This window comes from Balaenoptera musculus, chromosome 5 (assembly GCF_009873245.2).
Source record: "Balaenoptera musculus isolate JJ_BM4_2016_0621 chromosome 5, mBalMus1.pri.v3, whole genome shotgun sequence".
In the NCBI taxonomy this organism is placed as follows: Eukaryota; Metazoa; Chordata; class Mammalia; order Artiodactyla; family Balaenopteridae; genus Balaenoptera; species Balaenoptera musculus.
The window spans coordinates 33,385,228-33,404,442 of NC_045789.1; the positions used below are offsets into that span (position 1 = coordinate 33,385,228).

Here is a 19,215-nt window from a genome sequence, read left to right on the forward strand (position 1 = left end):
AACCAACCTCCTCCTCAAGCCACAGGGCACCCGGTTTGGGCCTGACCAGGCCGAGCTGGTGCAGGCCCACCCGGGGGAGCCAGTCTTCCAGCATGTTGCCCTCCCAGCCTCCAGGTGTGTGAGCTCCAATGACAGATGGCACTGGCTTCACCTATGGCGCCAACTCATACCTTTTAATGAGATTTCCCCCTGAATAGCAAACAGAGAACCAGACTAAATTCACACTCATGCAAAAATGTATTTCACTGAAGCCCAGTTACAAGTAGAGCCATACTTTGTGAATTTCTTAGGGTGTTAGATAAACATATTTTGAATATCTAGTCAGGTTCCAAGTAAGATATCTGAGCTGTGCTTTGATATGTTTTTTTCTTTCTATGAGCAGTTATAACAACACAATCTCATTTTTAGGATTTCAGAAGTGGGCCTTCAAGACAACAAGCAATTGTCAGAGCTGGATGACAGTTAGTTAGCATTGTAAAGATCAAGTGCTTTTTTGCGTGTTGAGGTAACTGGTTTATAACATTATATGTTTCACGTGTATAACATTATATTTTGACTTCTCCATACACTACAGTGTATTCACCATCAAAGGCTGAGTTTCTGTCTGCCGCCATATAGTTGACCCCCTTTACCCATTCCGCCCTCCCTCTACCCCTGACCCCAGCAATGGCATTTTTCTCCTGAAATGATCAGTCCATAAGATGGTTTACATATGACATGATATTGTTGGTAAATGGCCTTCATTTCGCTGTCCCTGCCCCTCTCCAGACCCCACTTAAGTAAGCCCTTGATTTAAAATGGTCTGGAAAGATCGTCCAGTGCTTTCTGTAAGTGTTGATGACCAAGAAGCCAGACCTTTGGTGAAAATGGAGTTTGTAAAACAAAACTGAATCTTATCATTTCTTACAAAATCATGATCCCGCCAGATTCCAGACTCAGGAGCTACGGGGTTGGGGGGGTGGGGACTGGCCCTCCCTTTCTCTCTCGAAAAGAGGTTTGATGAAAGTATTTTACTGTCAGGCCCAGGAGTTTTCAGTACTGCAACGGGATGCGCAAGGGGCACGCGGCTTCCTGGGTGATGTAACGTACCGTATTCTCTTAACACTTCTAAGTCACTCATTTTTTAAAAAGTTAGTTTTTTAAAAAACCTTACCTCTTCATGCTTGTCTGAAATAAGCCAGATGACTGGTCCCTGCTTTTCTGGCTGGGAAGAGGGGCAGTCCTCTCTTTACTCCTAGTTAGGGAAGTCCTGAGCGATCGTCTGCAACCAGGAACCACGAGCTGCTAAGTTGGTGGCTCTCTTCCGGGTCCCCAGCTGCCACTGGAGCACCGTTCATGACGGAAATGTTTGTACTCTTCTTAGTACAAGAGAGAATTCAGTGTAAAATCAGGGCCTCCAAAAATTTTATGTCACAGTTTATTTGACATGTGCTTTTAAAAAACAGCACTTGCAAAACTGGTCTTTAGTGTTGTGAGTCAGAGGTAACAAAGGCGTGCGGTGAACAAAGGGGTGCCCCAGTGCGACGGAGAAATAGTATTATTGCCACGAGAACAGGGGTGAGGGCAACGCAGCCTCCATGGACTACTGTTAACTGTACCACAGTTACCATTAAAGGTCAAGATTTTGATTTACTAGCTTACCATCTTATTCTTTCCAGGCAAAACAAGTCAGTTTAATGTTACAGCTTTTTTTTCGCCTTTTAAAACTTTCGGTCTGAGGGTGGGGAGGGGGGTTGTACACTGCCTGATCTTCGACGTGTAAGTTAATTTTTTATGTGATATTTCAGTATAAATTTTATTCATTAAATTTATTTGAAAACTTCTGTTGTCTTTTTTACCAAAAAAAAAAAAAAAAAATCATTTATTCTCAGACCTCTGCCTTCTGGGATCCCTGGGCGTTGAATGGGCAACATCACTTTTCCTCAGTGGATGGGAGAATACAGCTAATTCCTGGTACTAAGGCTAATGAGAGCGCCCCAAACAAAAGACCGCATCCAGATCACGGCCTCGCTTCATCATTGCTAATCCGCAGCACCTGGAACAACGCCCGGCCCTTAGCATGGGCTTAAAAATATTTGTCGAGGGACCTGCGGAATGAAACGTGTTCCTAGGGCGGTGACAGTATCTGAAACAGCATGCGGCGTTGAGCTCGGCGTCACTGCGCACTAGGACGTGCTGTTTCTCACCACTGCTGCACCTCCCCCGGAAGCGTGTGATGTCGATGAACAACGGCGCCAGGCCTGGTCTGCGTGGAGGTGGCACCTCAAGGCGCAGGTCGGGCGGGGCGTCAGGCTGGGGCCTAGGACGTCAGCGCACAGGCTCCAGCCCGGCCGTGGCAGGGGGACCCGAAGCCGTCACGACGACAGCTGCCTCTCCAGCACCTCCTTTATCACCGTCGGATCCGCTCGGCCGAGAGTCGCTCTTCGGACCAACCCAATCAGTTTGTTTATGGCCCTGGGGTTTCCCTTCTTTACATCCGTGACCTTTAAAGACAGATTATTTTAGAGGAGAAAATAGAGGCTCTCGCCTAAAAATCTTAAATCAAGTTTACGTTTATGGAAACTTAAATTCAGTTTCTTTTTTCTGTATTAGATATAGAATGAGAAAAGGAAAAAGGGGAGGGGGTGACCTTCGGAGGAGGTTTCTGGGCTTCTGGCAAAGGAGGTGTGTGCTAGCCCGTCCCCTGATTAAAAGGGAGTGAGGAGGGCGTGACGTGTCACAGCTGAGGGTTCGGTGCGCGGGACCCGGGTGCCGGATCGTGAAGCCCCCGACCCTCCGGGGGCTCAGCGGGCTCTCCTCCCCCGACTCCCTGCCAAGAAGCTCGTTTGCTAGAAGACGAAGCCACGAGATGGCAACGCTCCCCGAGCATCTGGGTCGGGGAGTGGCTGGCTGGCAGGCCGGAAGGGCCGGGGCAGGGGGCGCTGAGTGCCTGTCAAACAGAAACCCCTTCAGGGCCACCCGCCCGACCTCCTGCTTCTGATCGGCAACAGCGTCTGCGAGTATCTGCGCGCGGTGCTGCATTCTGAGTCTGAAACTAAAAGTGTGTCTTTATCAGTCACTCCAGATGAGGCTGGAAGATGGAGATTGCCGAGACCCTGCGCAAGCTCATTTTCCTTATCGAGAGCTCTTTACAGAGCTGTTAGTGTCCCCGCAAGTGGATGGGTAGGTGGTATCATTCTGAAAGGGATGCTAGCAATTTTATTCCCCACTGAAAAGTATCTCTGGACAATATGATTAGACTTGGGGAGGGAGGGATGCTCCTCATTTTAGCTGTTCTATTTTGTTCTACGCTCAGAACACAGAATGACTTGATTTCCAGCTATGTTCCTGTCAAGGATTTTCTCCGTAATTTACAAATAATGTTCCCTTCTGCCTTTCTTCCCAGCTCTCAAAGGCACGGAACTGAAGTGTTTCCCTGTCTCTGCCCCTGTGCAGTGCTGCCTGCTGCTTCCTGAAAGAGAGGTCCTCTTACAAAGCAGAGCTCGGCAACCTTGGGAGAGGGCCGCAGGCCTGGGAGGTCGAAACTTGCTAACACCCCCTTCAACCGAAACTCCATGAGATTAAGCTCCAGGGGGGAGTTTTCCTTCTAGGAAAAGCTCTATTTTTCCAATAGTCACCTAATTTCATCTCTTGATTCTAGCTTAAAACTGACAAAAATAACTGGGGGATTATTGATGAAACCGGGCCAACCGTTATTAGGAAGCACCGCTGGGCTGCCAGGGGGAGAAGCAGAGGGGCTCCTGGCTGAGTCCTCAGGCGGCCCTGGCCCTGGGCCTCTGCCGGCAACCCCCTGCCCACCTGCCGCTGCGCGTGAAGACCCCCTTCCCCCGAGGGGCTAATTACCACTTGAGGATGCGCCTCCAGCATGGAGCGGCAGAGCTGCTCCAGCGCCTCTGCATCCTGCATCAGTTCAAGCTTCTTTTCTGCAACCATCTGTGCTGGGGTCTTGCCCTTACTCCTCCACAGTTCCTCAAACACCTGCGGGCGGAGAGGGGCGGGGTCAGCTCTTCTGCCAGCTCCACTTGCTGGGGTGGAAGAGCAGTCAGTGAATTCCCAGCCGCGTGCCGACACACCCGGGGCCTCCCCGCGCTGAGCTGCGCCCTCAGAACAGAGCCCGAGACCCTGCCGGTGAAGACGCTGGCGGAGACGGGTCGTCCCCACTCGCCGACTCCAAGGGCACAGCAGGGAGGGCGGGGAGTGTGAGAAGATGATCACTCACAGTGCCCCTGCTGACGGGAATGCCACTGAATCAATCAATTGCGGTGACATGTTGGTGAAGGATGGGGCCACACGGGCTGCAAGAGGGAACCACTGCACTTAGAGGGGTCATGAAAACTCGGCCTCTGCTGGAAAATGGGAGTTTTTTTGGGGAGGGGGCGAGCGAGGGGCCCATAATGAAGATACAGAATGAAAAATAACGAAAAACATAAATCACAATCCTCGGGGCCCAAGGCTTACCACATCCATCCCCACAGGTGGATGTGGCCCCGAACCTGGCTAGGATAATTAGCAGTTGACGGTGTGGGTATTTTTCTACTTAAAAAAATAACCAATTCCCAAACTTAATAAAGTTGGAAAAAAGGAAGACATTTGTAAAGAAGTGGTGTCCCAGGGCAGTTTTCCACAGTGCCTGTTTCTCTAGTGTGAGCTGGAAGGGGAGGAGATCCCGTTAGCCTCCAGCTCAGCCAGCAGTCAGCACTGAGCACTTTCCAGCCAGGAGCCCCCCTGCCCAGAGCAGTGTGCCTTCAGCTCGGCTGTCGGGCACCCACAGTGACTGTGGTCCAGAGGCGTCTCTGGGGCATCCTTCCGAAAGCGCCCCCACAGGGCACACTCTGGCGACCACCACACAGCCCTGGCCGCATACGCAGACCTGTCCCCGCTCTTAGAAAAATACTGAACATAAGTGCCTCCAACTCAATTCTTCAAATGTGTATTCAGCCGACAATGAGAAAGGCATTGAGGAGAGAGGGGCACACAGCAGGTAAGAACCTCCCCTGCTCTCAGCAGATGTACTGATGGCGTGCCCACAGCACAGGAACTGGAGAACAGACAATCTGTGATGCGGATCAGACTCAGTGTCTGAAGAGCTTCTCTGCCCCCTTTCCCTGATAGATTTATTTCTCTTGAATAAGACTTACAATTTTAAAACATTGTTCCTAATTATAAAATTTAATACGTGTTCACTGTAGAAAATAAGGAAGGAAATACAGAAAAGACAAAGTGAAATCTTACCCGATTCCCATCCCCTCAAGGTGACCAATGTTAGTATTCTGGTATTTTCCCTTCCATGGTTTTCTTTCTGTTTTGTAACATAATTGTGACCACAGCACATATACAATTTGTAACCTGCTGCTGTTTCACTGATTACAGAAGTACTTTCTTGTATTAACAACAAAATCTAATATTCATCATGATTTAATTAAATGACCCCCTACTGGTAGGCTAGAGATCTCAAGAGAGATCAGATCCCTGGCTCATAACAGAAATCACCTGCAAGGTCTCCCTTATGAGAATCTACGCAGCAACTCTTCACAGGAAAGCCCGGCAGGTGTGGACGCTGCTTGCAGCCCAGGGCTGGGAGGAGCTGAACGCCTGGTGGTCACAGGCCCCTGCAGCCACTGTGGCTGCAAGTGCAGAGCTGAGCTGGCCGCCCAGGGGTCAACCTTTGCCTGGCACCCAATACAGCTGGGACCCGACAGGCCCAAACACTGGTTGGATCTGCTTGGGCCAAAATAACAAGAATAAAGGCAACTGAGGCAGTCAGGGACCAAGGCCAAACCACACCTTTCAGAAGGAGAAGCAGGACAAGGCTGGGACGATGCTTTTACATGCAGAGAGGCTGGCTGCCCCCTGAGAGGGTGGGGAGGGGTACCAAGGAGTGACCCAGGGAAGCACACCTCAGCAGCCTCCAGGAGCAAATGCCTGGTGGCTGCACGGCTCTCCCACTCCCAGAGTTAGAACACATCAGCTTACTCACTTCCCAAATTAGCTCCCCTGGGCTGACACAGTGGATTCCAGAATCCAATCCTCTGCTTGTTCCTATTTAAGGCACAGATAGTGCCCTCCTGGCTGCAGCCCAGCAGGGCGGGAGCCACTAAAGGGGGCCCAGCCGCCTCCAGGCCAGACTCTGTGGCCTCCCCTGGCCTCCTGGCTGCAGACATCGTGGCTCTGTGCTTGCCAGCCTCGTGCTGCGGCATAAATCCTCAGCTTTTGTCCGTGTTTAATCACCACCCTGGGAAGTGCTATCGAAGTGCAACTGTTTCTGGCCAGGCGCGCGGCTCCCAGGCCTGCTGCTGCTCACCCAAGACAAACCACATCACAAGGGGGTCCTGGTGCAGGGCCGGTCATCTGGGTTAATAAATGGCCACCGGGGTAGGGAGTACTGCAAGCTGGGGACCCCCGATCACACCCCGACCACCGAAGCCGGCTCTGACACATGGGGCGGAAACTGAGGCTTCAGTTCCTGGTGACCGAGCACACGCCCTCCTAACTACTACCCAACCATTTCTCTAGCTATAGCTATTTTTAAGGAATCTGGAGGGAAGGACAAAAGGAGAGTACACAGGCTCCTGGCCTATCCCTGCCTGTTTGGGGCTTCCAGGGTCAGAGGGTGGCGGAAAGACCTGTTCCAGGGAGAGGGCAGGGAGGGAGCGGTGACAGACAGAGAGGGGGCCCCTCTGGGCAAAGGTAAGTATCGTGAAAGGTCATTCTTCTAGAAAGGCACAGACAACAATCTAGGCCCTTAAGAGAAGCAGGGCACAGGAAAATGTGCAAAGAACTGACGCACTAAAAGGGAGAAAAAGACATTAAATCATTCCTAAGTTTTATTGCACGATGTAACATTTTCTACATTAAAAGGTTTTTGGTGATTTCTGTTTAAAGTAGACCCCAAAGTAGACAAGAGGAAATTGCTTACATGGCACACTCGCGTGTTAAAATCCGACTTCCCTCTCTGCGGAGTCCCAGTCCAGCCTGGTCCCACAGGAAGCAGCAGAGGGACAATCCTTGGGAGACGGCGGACCGTCTGCACCTACTCCAGGCTCGCACCGAGGAGACACGTAGGCATCTGGCGTGATCTCCCCTGGGGCCTGGCCGGCCAGCAGTCTGGACAACGCCCGGGGCCCCCGAGTCCCCAGAGGCTCAGGACCCTGGCATGCTAGCTGCAGGGGTGTTGTGATTCTGCAGGTGGGAGTCTGGTGTGCCCTGTCCTTGGCGAGGGGGGGAGACGGGGGCCACTTCATTAGACAGAACCGGATCCTGTGAGAGAAGCCCGGGTGCTTTTGTCTACAGTTGCCAGGAGGTTGCTCACGATGATAAATAATCTTTGAGTTTCTGTTTCTGAAAGACAGTGCTGCCTCATGGCAGCAACCTCTTAACTTCCCCTGGGGCCCAGGGAGCTGAGGGGGTGAGGTCTGTAAATCTCAGAAGCACTGTTGGGACACCTGGGGGGAAGCGGCAGTGAAACATGTCAGGGATGAAAATAATGGACAATCATGGAAGGGAGAGCCGGATGGCAAGAGGTGGATTAATAATAAATTAGACGTAAAGTGGGAGAGTCTTTGGAGTTCAGAACGTTCCCAGGGCAGGGTGACTCCTTCTGCGTATCTGTCATTCTTAGGAGTCATTTTCTCAGTCAACTTTCTTTCTCATCTCCTGGTTATTCAACCACTAGTAGGACCTCTTCCAGTTCTGTCAGAGGAAACACCAGTAACCAGTGGAACCAGAGTCATTCTGCCTCCCAGGGTTTCTAAAACCTAAGGCCTACTTGGATTCCTCTGTCAGATTCAGTAAAAATTAATTATAACACATTTATGTGTTACATTTTACAGTAGACTATAAAAATAAGACGCTCAATGTAATTAGTCATCAGGGAAACGCAAATCAATACACCATGAGCTACTACTTTACACCTACTAGGATGACTACAATCAAAAAGCAGGAAAATTACAAGGGCTGGCGGGGATGTGGAGAAACTGGAACCCTCACACACTGCTGAGGGGACTGTAAAATGGTGCAGCCCATTTGGAAAACAGTCCGGCAGGTCCTCAAAATGTTAAACATACAATTACCACGTGACCCAGAGATTCCACTCCTATAGGTACAGCCCCAAGAAATTTGAAAACATATGCGCCAACAAAACCCTGTACATACATGTTCACAGCAGCATTATCTATAAGAGCCAAAACCAGGAAACAACACAAGTGTCCACTTACTGATGAATGGTAGACAAAATGTGGTTCTGTCCACACGATGGGATATTCTTTAGCCATAAAAAGGCATGAAGTACTGACACAACATAGATGGACTTTGAAAACATGACACTATGTGAAAGAAGCCAGACACAAAAGGCCACATATTGTATGAGTCCATTTATCTTAAATGCCCAGACTAGGCCAATCCATAGAGACAGACAGTAGATTAGCAGTTGCCCAGGGTAAGGGGTTAATGGGGCGAAACTGCTAATTGGATGCAGGGTTATGTTTTTGCGGTGATGAAAATGTTCTGGAATTAGATAGTGGTGATGGTTATAACCTTGTGACTATACTAAAAACCAATGAACTGTACGCTTCTTAAAAAATAAAACTAAAAAACAGTACACTAAAACCTCTTATTTTCACAAGCCTTATTTTTCTAACCTCCTGTCTGCCCAGCCCACAATCCACCCTCCTAACTCTATGTATGCACAGAAAGCTGCCGGGGATGATGTTCACCCAATATATATATATATATATATATATATATATATATATATATATATATATATATATATATATATATATATTTTAATTTTTAAAAATTTTTGGCCATGCCGTGCCGCATGTGGAATCTTAGTTCCCCGAGCAGCGACTGAACCCGCGCCCCCTGCAATGGAAGCGCGGAGTCTTAACCACTGGACCGCCAGGGAAGTCCCGTTCACCCAGTATTAATGGTAGTTATTTCAAAGTGGTAGAATTGGAAAATCTTTATATTTTTCAGCATTACTTAAGTTTGTCACAATGAACAAATACCATTTTTTTTCCACCAGAAGATCAGTGATTTTTTAAAAAAACAGAAAACAAGGTAGAAAAATTAAAAAGCAAATCCCCTAAGGCAATGGTGTGTAAGGGAGATGCCCTCATGGGACACACAATCAGACTTTTAGTTTGGTTCTGTGATTGCCTTACAGAAGCCAGGATTCACCCCACCTCCTTTAAACATGCTGGACGCCGACAGAATCCAAAAATGTCTCTATCTGTATCTGAACCCAGCTGTCAGCATTCCCCCACAGTTCCAGTCTCTTCCCTCTGAACCTAACATATTATCTGCACTAGGTTTTCTCTGCTGGGGCAGGAGGAGTAGGAAGGGGAAGGTTTTTTTCCTCTTTGGTTTCAAATGCAACAATTCATTTGCTCTTATGTGTATATAGAGAGTTTCCTTCTGCCCTCAGGCCATCTAATCATCCTGCTACTGCTGAGCACTGTCATAAACATTTGTATTCCTCTGACATCCAGGCAACCAAAACCCTTTCCTAAATGTGGCGCAGGCCCTATACTTGACAGCCTCACTTGGTGGTGGGTAAACAGAGCCTTTATTAGTTCCCGTCCCCAGTCTCACAGCACAGAGCTGGGTGTATGCTCCATGGTGCCTCGTAATTAGCCAAAAGCAGCCGCTTTTCCAAAGCCTCGCTATGTAACCTGCCACTACTGAGGACATGTATAAATATTAAATGCCAAAGGCACCATTAAAATAACATTAAGTTACTGGCTGAAGAACTGACAGCTGTGATATCTGAAGTCGAGATCAGGCGGCCGCCTTGGTCTTCATTATCCTTCTGGGTGCTTATTTGTAAGAGTTCTCTGAGTTCCAGGGACCTTGCGCCCACCTGAGACTGTCAGGTGGGGCTGGAGATGAGGCGGAAGGCCGCCTTTGATGAGGATGCTATTTTTCCGGGTTTTCACACACTGGGCCTGTGTGTAAAATTTGATCTACTAAGTGGGAGGCAGTCTGTCTGGCCTCACCTTTCTTGCTGGAAGACTGACTTTCAGGGGCAACCACGTGACAAGACAAACGAGCCCCTGGTACTGGGTGGGAGGCTGCAGAGGACAGGAGAGGGAGGACAAGGGCCAGGGAGCAGTGTCGGCCACACAGGGCACGGGGGACGCGCACAGGCCGGAGCCCCCAGGAGCTTCAGGGCCCACCTTTCATGTAAACAAATGTTTGGGAAACATTCCAGGCAAAGCCAAACAACTACTCCCTCTGGTTAGCAAAGATGAGAAGCAAATTACCTGCGTCATACATAGTACTGGCTTTATTTCGTTTGCTAAATAAAATGTTTCTACCTCTCGGTATAAAAGTAGCACTTAGAAGCATTTAATACTTCAATGATGAAATTCACTTAGCGATGGCATTTGAGTTTCACATAAAACATGTACTGGGCTGGCACAGTGGTCGGACACTTCGGGAGGTGGGGACATACCTGTTTAGCTGCGGATGAAGAGATGGCTTTCCTGTCCAGCAGGTCAAGCAGCTCAGCCAGGGCAGAGGGTGTGACAGGACTAGCAGCCCCAAAAAGGAGAGAAAGAAAAGGAGAGAAGAAACATGTACATTTCACTCTGTCCGTGTATGCACTTATGGTTATTTAAAATCAAAGCACGTGATTTTGTAGGTTTGAATAATGAAATCCACACCCAGGAATAAAAGTAACAGGCCAGTTAGGCTCTATGTTATTTAGTTATTTTGCACTTTAGGATAGAACACATTTTTGTGACCAGTGTTGTTTTTCTTTATTTTACTACCCAACGATAACCACAGTTTGGCAGAAGTTGTAGTGACAGACAACTGCTCAGTTTAATTAGTCAAAAAAAGGAGGTGGCTGCAAAATTCATGAACCATGACGAGAAGAGAAAAAAACCAAAACCCAGTAATTAAATATTTTCGATTGAAAGATCAGCCTAAAAATCACTTCAAACAAAACCGCTAACAAGGCCAGTTTTCGAGGGTTTTTGTGCAAATATAAATTCTTTTTAATTGTAAGAGCTTGTCTTTTAGGGACGCAGTGACTACCAGCCATGTCGTCAGCCATCCTCATGGGCAACCACATGCTGCTCTCTCCCGCAGGCTCTCAACAGCTTCTCACAGAAGGGCCTGGAATTCATTATACCTACACTTCTAGGAAGGGACTTATTTGCCAAGATCCCATGATATAAAAGGCCGAGAGGCAACCAAACGCGTAAAGTGTCATTAATTGACATTCTGGGGTGAGGGGGGCGGTGAGTGCCTAGGATTAGTGGAAAGACGGAATTACAGACTATTTCTTTTAAAATACACGGTTTTACTACTTTTAAACACATACAGCAACTAGGCTAATGAAACGCTATCTGTCTGAGGTCATGAGGGGACTAGTTTTAAATAGACTGGAACGACTTATAAATAGCACGTTAGTGTGTCTGTGTAAACGAAAGCTTCTGGAACGTTTAACACTACTTGAAAACACCTTCTGTTTAAGTCTCAGTTCCCATCACTCACTATTAATTTCTTTGTTAAGCTCTTAGATAGTAAAAAGGAAACTACCGCTTAGCCCCTACGCCAATTTCCCGGAATTGCATGCCAACCGAGTGCAAGTGCACCAGGTCTGACTCAGGTGCAGTGAAACTTCACAGGGCTGTTCACGTGAGACAGCTGACACACAGAGGCAGCCCACTGTCCTGCAAGTGTCTGCTTATCCCGAAGTATGGATAAAAGATCATTCCAAGAGGATATTAGGTTTGCAGAGTGTCTGGACCACCCTGATTAAATCTCAGCAGGGCGAGGGGCAGAGGGCTGGGAAATCAAGACACCCTTTCTCTAACTTCCCACCTTATTGACAAGTAATAAAGAATCCAGGTTGTTTTAAAAATTCGGTTTTCTTGGATGTTCTACGATCCTAGTAAACATAAAGGCCAATTAGAGTGTAGACTGTGTGTAGAACCTGTAATAAGCACTGAGGTTGAACTAGATTTCTCAAGCCTGCAAACAAAAGGGTCCCCACTCCCACATGAGCTGATGATAAAGGGATGTGAGGACGGAGAAGGACAGAAATAGAATACAGCATGACTAAAAATACTTTGCCTTTCATCCAATGACCTTCATTCACTATGAAATATCTCCACTGACTTGGGATTTCTCAGTCGCCCTCTTGTACCCACAGTGCTCGACACATAGTAGGTCAGCAGCATCTGTGTTACAGACTCCTTCCCCCCAACAGGGATGGCTGGGACACTGTGTCTACTAATTCCAGCTGTGCCAGGGCTCACCTCCAGTGAGACGATGACAAAGATCAGGACCTGTCACCCTGGCCTTGAAAGGCCCCCCTCATCAGGTTAAATAAATAAATCAGCCGATTTGGAACAGAACGGCAGCAGAAGCACAAGCTACTGATTGGCTGCTGTCAGACCACGCTGGTTTCCGGGCCGTGAATGTGTCTCCACTAAAGAGCCCGACGTGGAAGGCTAGTCTCCCATCCCCAGCCCAGCGCATCTACAGACGAGGGTAAATGGCATCTCTCAAGCCCTCCAATTTCACCCAGTCCCCTAGAGCTCTTATGGGATCACGACTCCATCTCTAGCCTGGATTCTGGAAGCAGACACCCTGACACCTCCACAGCCACCCCCGTTCCTGTGAAATGTGCCGCCCATCGCAACCCCCAAGCTCATTTTAGGCCCAAGCTCATGGGACACAGAGGCTCGCGGAGAAAGACAGGGAGACACGGACACCTAGGCAGCTGCTCAGCAATCCTTCCGCTCATCTCGCTAACGTCCCAGCGCCCCTGCCTGCCACTCCCACCCAAGCTGCTGTTCTAGAGCGTCTCCTTCCCACGCCCCTGCTCAGCACGGACCCTCACCTCCTGCATCATAAGGTCACCCGCTGATGGAAGGCTCAGAATTTTCTAGGGTGCCCGCCTCCTCCTCTCCCATCAAACAGCCCCCTGGACCCACGCTCTTGCCTGCATCACCTGCCACTGCTACGCATCCTACTCGGATGCCAGGTTCCTCCCTCCTGCGGCTTGGACCCCACACCTTCACAAGTGCTCAGATCTGCCCTGTCTTGACAAGGCCTCCAAGTGATCTTGCAGTCACTTGCTTCTGCCTGATCTTATTATTATTATTTTTTTTTACCAATGAAGAGCATCAGTGGCTACTGTCTGCCCTTGTTGTTTGGGTCCCAACCCTATCCCTCTGCAGATGCTGTTCTTTTAAAATCACCTCCCCTCACTAGTTACCAAACATAATAGCTTCCCACCCTGCTGCAGCCCCCTGAGAAAACCCCTTCTCCCTGGGCCTCCCATTCTCTTCCCCCTCCTTGACTGCCCTCCTCCACCTCTTCCCGCTGGCCAGGAGTGGCCCAGGCTCCTGTCTCCCCATACGTTCTAAGCCAGGGGTCGGCAAACTTCTGGAAAGCGCCAGAGAGCAAATATTTAAGGCTCTGTGGGACACACCTGGTCTCGGTCATGTAGTCTTCTTTGTTTTGGTTTCTAAATATACGAGGTAATAACCATCCTTAGCTCACAGGCTGTATACAAACAGGCCTGCGGCTGTGACCTCTAACAGGCTCCCGCCTCCTATATCCCATTCTTGGACGCTGCCCCGCATATCACACTGCCGGACTAATCCTCCTGTCAGCCTCAGCCCCTTCTCAGCTCAAAGGGCTTCCCTGGTTTCCTAGCGCCTCAGGAGCTGCTGCCCGCAGCTGACCCGGAAGTTCAGGCCCTCGGCTGGAGTGAACAACTGGACAGCTGCACCTGCCTGATATTACCAGGAAATACTTGGTCACGGAATCAGTAACTTCCACTTTCCTAACTAAATCAAACCTGGTATGAATAGTTATGAGTTATTAACCAAAAAAGCAATATACTCAAAATAATGAAAAAGCCAAGTTCAACAAGTACTTTTCTGGCCAGACCCTTTAAACACCAGTCTTCTGAGAGGTCTTTAAAGATGAACGCTCACTTGCAAAATCACTTCCTGCCAACGTGATCTCTGGAGTGTCCCTTGCCTGGTGTCATCATGAGACTATTGCTAGCTTTGCAGCTACTGCCCTTCTAGGCTTTGGAAACGTTAGCCCAGCTGCCGAGGTTGCTCACTGGTTAATGTTTGCTCCAAGGTGAGGCTGGTATATGCAGCCCAGGCAATGGTTGTCTGAACTGTGTAGACTGTGAGAGCTGCTACACAGAGCTCGCTTCCTGTTCAGTTCCTATTCTACATAAACTCTAGCACAGAACTGTTCCTTAGCTTCCTCCTTGCTTGACTTTGGAACAACCAAGCACACTTTTACTTACAGTTTGGTGCCCTTGGAGTTCTTTTTTTCTTTTTTTTAAATAAATTTATTCATTTTATTTATTTATTTTTGGCTGTGTTGGGTCTTCATTGCTGCGCACGGGCCTTCTCTAGTTGTGGCGAGCGGGGGGCTACTCTTCGATGCAGTGCGTGGGTTTCTCATTGCGGTGGCTTCTCTTGTTGTGGAGCATGGGCTCTAGGCACGCAGACTTCAGTAGTTGTGGCACGTGGGCTCAGTAGTTGTGGCACGCGGCTCAGTAGTTGTGACGCACAGGCTTAGTTGCTCCGCGGCATGTGGGATCTTCCCGGACCTGGGCTCGAACCCGTGTCCCCTGAATCGGCAGGTGGATTCTTAACCACTGCGCTACCAGGTGAAGCCCCCCCTTGGAGTTCTTAAGACTCTAGTGCTTACGAATTGTTTGGATAAATACCAGAGGCTCCAAGTTCCCCTGGACAGGCTAATTTATCAATCTCAGCTCCTGTAGAAGCTCCTAAAATGGTTGTTAGCAAACTCCTAATGTCACAGATCAACATATAGAGAAACTGGTCTGGAAGTCAGGGGGCTGGCTTCCGGTCTGAGCACGTTGTGCACCTTACCTCTCGGGGCCTGGATTTCCTCCTCTGCTAAATGAAAGAGCTGAACCAGAGGTAGCTCAGGTCTCTGCTGAGACTGAAATTCAGTGACTCTAGCAATCAGCCAGCAACATGGAAAACGCTTTTCAAAGCTAAGAGTTAGATCTCCGCCCAAAGCTCCAACCGCTCCTTCCCGGAGCCTTTCAGGTGAACGTGGTCTCGTCCCTCTCTGCTTGCACCGCACTGTGAGTAGTTCTAAACAAGAAGCACCCCATTCTGCCTTGAGGTAAAAGCGTCGGTGCACAAGTCCAGTCCTCCCCAGGACACAGAGCTTCTTAAGGGCCGGGCCGGGGTCCCGCTTGGCTCTCCACGAGCTCCGCACAGAGGGTGCTCTACAGCCGGTGCCGGATTCACGGCTCAACTCCCGCGACTCTCCACACCCTCCATGTTCCGGCCTGACCCCAATCATATGGTCAACTGTACTTTTCTGCCATTTTCCACCCTCTGCTCCCCAAAGCTGCTGCTTCTTCGCCATCCCCACGCCCTGGTTCCCCACAGATGTCGCCTGGCCCCTCCTTCACCAAGTCCTCTCCATCCTTTCAGGCTCTGGTACAGCTATACCTCCTCCATCAACTCTGCCTGAATGGGCCCGGGCTTTTCAGTGTGAAGACTGAAGTTTCTGAGTAGAGAGGTCAAACCGGAGAGGACAAGACGGAAAGACAAACAGGCAACAGATGCCATGGGAGTCTGGGGATCAGAGGAGGGGGCATCGTTTTGGTACCTCACATACCAGCACGGAATAGAGAAGGAAACGGACACCTAAGGGCCCACGGGCGCCGTGTGTTTTCCTCTCAGAAACCCTTGGAGGCAGGCACTATCACTGTCATTTACAGGTACGGCACTAGGGTGACTCATCCAAGGTCACGGCTGGTAAGAAGCCACGTGAGGAGGTGAAACAGAGCCACGTGGCCACGCTGGTACCTGTGCATACACACTGCGAGCAAGAGGCCGAACATGAAGCCAGCATCGCACAGGGTAAACTTCTCTGAACAGACGACTCTTTGGACTCATGTATCAGTCAGCACACGCCTGTCTCCCCGGCTCTGCTTCCCCGTGGCCGTGGGCGCTGCTGCAGCAACGACGCTCCCCCAGACCAGCTGGGCCCCGCCACCTGCCTGTGTGTCCCTGATGAACACCCGCTGCTCGTTCTCTCCTTCCTGACACTCTCCTTTTCTCTGGCTCCTGTGACACCCATGCTCCTGGTTCTCCCCCTCCTTCTCTGCCCATGCTCCTTGGGTAGTCCAGGGAGTCTCAGGCCCGGTCACATGGTATCCTCCCTGACAGCTCTCACCCACTCCAACGGCTTCCAGTACCATCTACACATCTCTGAGTCCACGATCCGCTTACGCTGGACCGTGCACTGCCTTCCCCGAGATGCCACGCTCGGGCTCCCCTCGAGCCGCGTGCACACGCTGCTCTCCACGCCTGGAGCGCGTGCTGGACTTGGTCTGCTGGGCCCCGCTCACCCTTCACTCAGCAGGGAGCTCAGCTCTTCTCTCCCCCTTCTCAGGGCACCCAACTCGCTGCTTTGTAAGGACCACGGGGACCGCGTCTGTCTCGCGGACCGGCTTTCCCCACGCTCAGCACAGAACTCAGCCTAGGGCAGAGTCTCAATGAACACATGCTGAGTTTTGAACAAGTGAGAACTCTGGAATTTACACTCCCAGACGTCTCCCAGCAGATGCAGGCCCATATATCTGACTGCCTATCAGTCACCCCACGAGGGGGACGTCTGTCCCACAGGCAACTCAAACCCTGCGTGTCCAAAAGGAACATGGCACCCTCCCCACCCGTCCCTCTTCCTTTACCTCCCACCAGGTGGAAAGGCCCCACTCCATCTCACCCCACTGCCCACGTGAGGGAGGCGCAAGTCGTGTGGGGTTGAGATCACTGACCTCACCTTGGTCCACCGCACTCGGGCCCAGGCACCGGGAGTTTCGCACAGGCGCGCCTGCAAGAGGTGCCCAACTGGGCTTCCCACCTTGGCTCCATCTTCCATCCCATCCCCCCAGAGGGAAACTGGAGCGAGCGTGCGCTCTCAGGCCTTTGACAGCTGCTGACAAAGGCGTGTGAAGCCCCCCGGGTGGCCCTGCCCATCCCTGCAGCTCCCTTGCTCCCTCCCGGGCACCCTGGAGCGTCTGGGCCTCCTGAGCCCACCACGCCTCTTGTCTCTGAGTGTCACACAATCGCATCTAAGGTCCAGAATGCTCGGAACCCTCCCTCCACTTGGCAACTCCTCAGGGTTTGGTCTCTGAGGGAACCTCACTCTCCCTCCTGAGGGAAAGCTTGGTTGATGCCCCAGCCTCAGTGCAGGTCCCCTTTCTGTGCATTCGTGGTGGCCTGAACACACCTGTGGTGCAACGGGATCGTACTGAGCCGACTGTCTGCTTTCTTACAGTCTGGATGCCCTGCAGGTAGGAAACTCCTCATCTTACTCATCTGTAGGCCCCCAGCCCAGCACAGTACAAAGGACAGCGTGGACGGTCAGAGGTCGGAATAAATGAGCTTTCAGATGTGAAGGGGACGGCGGAGAGCTTTAGACTCTGACATTCACAGGGGATGTCTGTGTCTCGTCAGGAGATCCTGAGGGGGAAGAAGGAGGGCAGGACACCAGCCCTGCCCTGTGTCAACTGCTTCTGGACACAGAGTTCACCACAAAGGAAAACGCGCCCCCAGACCCCACTCACCTCTCACTGACGGCAAGGTTCTGTTGCTTTAAAAAGCCCAGAAAAGTGTTGAGGACCCAACTAGTCACTTTTTTTGGCTCTGCCCTAGTTTCTTTTATCACATTTTGGAAGAACTCCAGTAGGCCAACTTCATTCTGTAAAGAAAAAGAAAATGATATAAAGCCTCCAAAAAATGAAAGATCAGCATTCTGAAACTGTCACCCTCTGCAGCCCTGAGACATCTACTGGTACTTCCCCAAACACAGAGATGTCACCAGAAAATTCTGATCACTTTCAGTAAACAGCAAGTATTCTACTACTTCTACTACTGTCACCATGCATTTATACAGCATTCTGTCAAAGGAATGAACATACTGCAGAGAGCCTGGACTCTGTGGACCAGAGGACGATGAAACCCGACATCCCCTAAATGCATTCGCCCTCTCAGTGTCAGCCATGGGTACCCTACCCTACAACCTTTATCCTTGAGCAGCATGTCTAGCCTGAGTTTACCGTCCTGTCGCTTTCCAGGCCTGTCTTCTCCTGTAAGTCCTAGCGATGGCTAGAAAGAGAAGGTAAGAAAAGCAGCAGATCAAGATGGAACAGACAGAATATTCTACTTCTGAAAAATCAAAAGTGGATGGTAACTGTGCTTATCTTCACATCCTCCCCAGAGGGGACAGAGGCGGTTTTCACATGTTTTCAAAAGGAGTAAGAACACAGGCACGTGACCCACTTAGACCACGTGATGGGTGGAGGGTGGTGCAGGCCTCTGAGTGGAGGGAGGCCCAGCTGATCCTGGCTCTCATTGCGCTCTGGGAAAACAATCACCTGGGGTGGCTCATCAAGCAGAGGTGCTTGAAGAAGCCCCTACTGTTCCTCCCCCTCGGGACCGCCAACTCTGTGAGTCAGGGGCCACGCTGCCCGTTCTCCCTGTGACCAGAGCTCCGTCAGTGCTGGGTCCTGGCAGCTGCCTGCTTAGCATCGATGGGTGAATCAACGTCTCCCATCGCCTTGTGTCTTCTTAAAAAAAAATCACATGTGAACGCTCACCCTTTATCATACCATGTTCACCTTTAAATATTGGAATTGCCACAATTATGCCTAAGAGTAACCCCCAAGGCACTCATTGAGTTATACACTACATTGCCTGCTCAGATGGATTTGGCAAAACCAAGAAATTTGGCTAAGCCCACCCCTTGTTTTTCAATGAGGAAAATAAAAACATGTTCCACCCACATCTGGGAGGCTGAAGTTTCCAAATGCATTTTAAATAGTAGGTTTCCCCTACCTGCTGAAATTCAAGTCAAACCACACTTTCCTTAAAATATTCCTTTTTAACTTTATACTGCAGGTAAGGCTCTCACCCTCGCCCCTTTCAGAGAACCTTCATTAACCAAAAGAACATTCTGGAAAAATACGATACTGGCAAGAAGCGAGACACACTAACAAAAGTGCTCTCAATGTTTCGTTATTGTAGATGCTGTAATATACACACAGGCACACAGCTGCTAAAATAGAAATTCCGTAAGAAAACAAAAACAAAAACAAACTACGTGCCCTTTATAACAGTTGCATTCTCTGGTGACAAGCCTACTGAATAATCCCATAATCATCTCTTGAAT

At 49.9% G+C, this 19,215-nt stretch overlaps 1 protein-coding gene across 7 annotated transcripts in view; it reads right to left on the minus strand.

Moving 5' to 3' along the window:
• The window catches only part of GATB (glutamyl-tRNA amidotransferase subunit B), a 92,059-nt gene that overhangs the window by 14,475 nt on the left and 58,369 nt on the right, over positions 1–19,215 (minus strand). For 2 of the 7 annotated variants that reach the window (XM_036852355.1, XM_036852357.1), the window contains 4 exons: positions 17,612–17,745; positions 10,457–10,535; positions 3,844–3,978; positions 219–2,483 (listed from right to left, as the gene is read on the minus strand). In XM_036852355.1, coding sequence (XP_036708250.1) covers positions 2,355–2,483; positions 3,844–3,978; positions 10,457–10,535; positions 17,612–17,745 — 477 coding nt within the window. In that variant the 3' untranslated portion in view covers positions 219–2,354. Of the gene's footprint in view, positions 1–218; positions 2,484–3,843; positions 3,979–6,916; positions 7,690–8,900; positions 9,948–10,456; positions 10,536–17,611; positions 17,746–19,215 lie in introns of those variants that run through there. The other 5 variants (XR_005019932.1, XR_005019933.1, XR_005019934.1 and 2 more) reach the window with 5 other exon arrangements.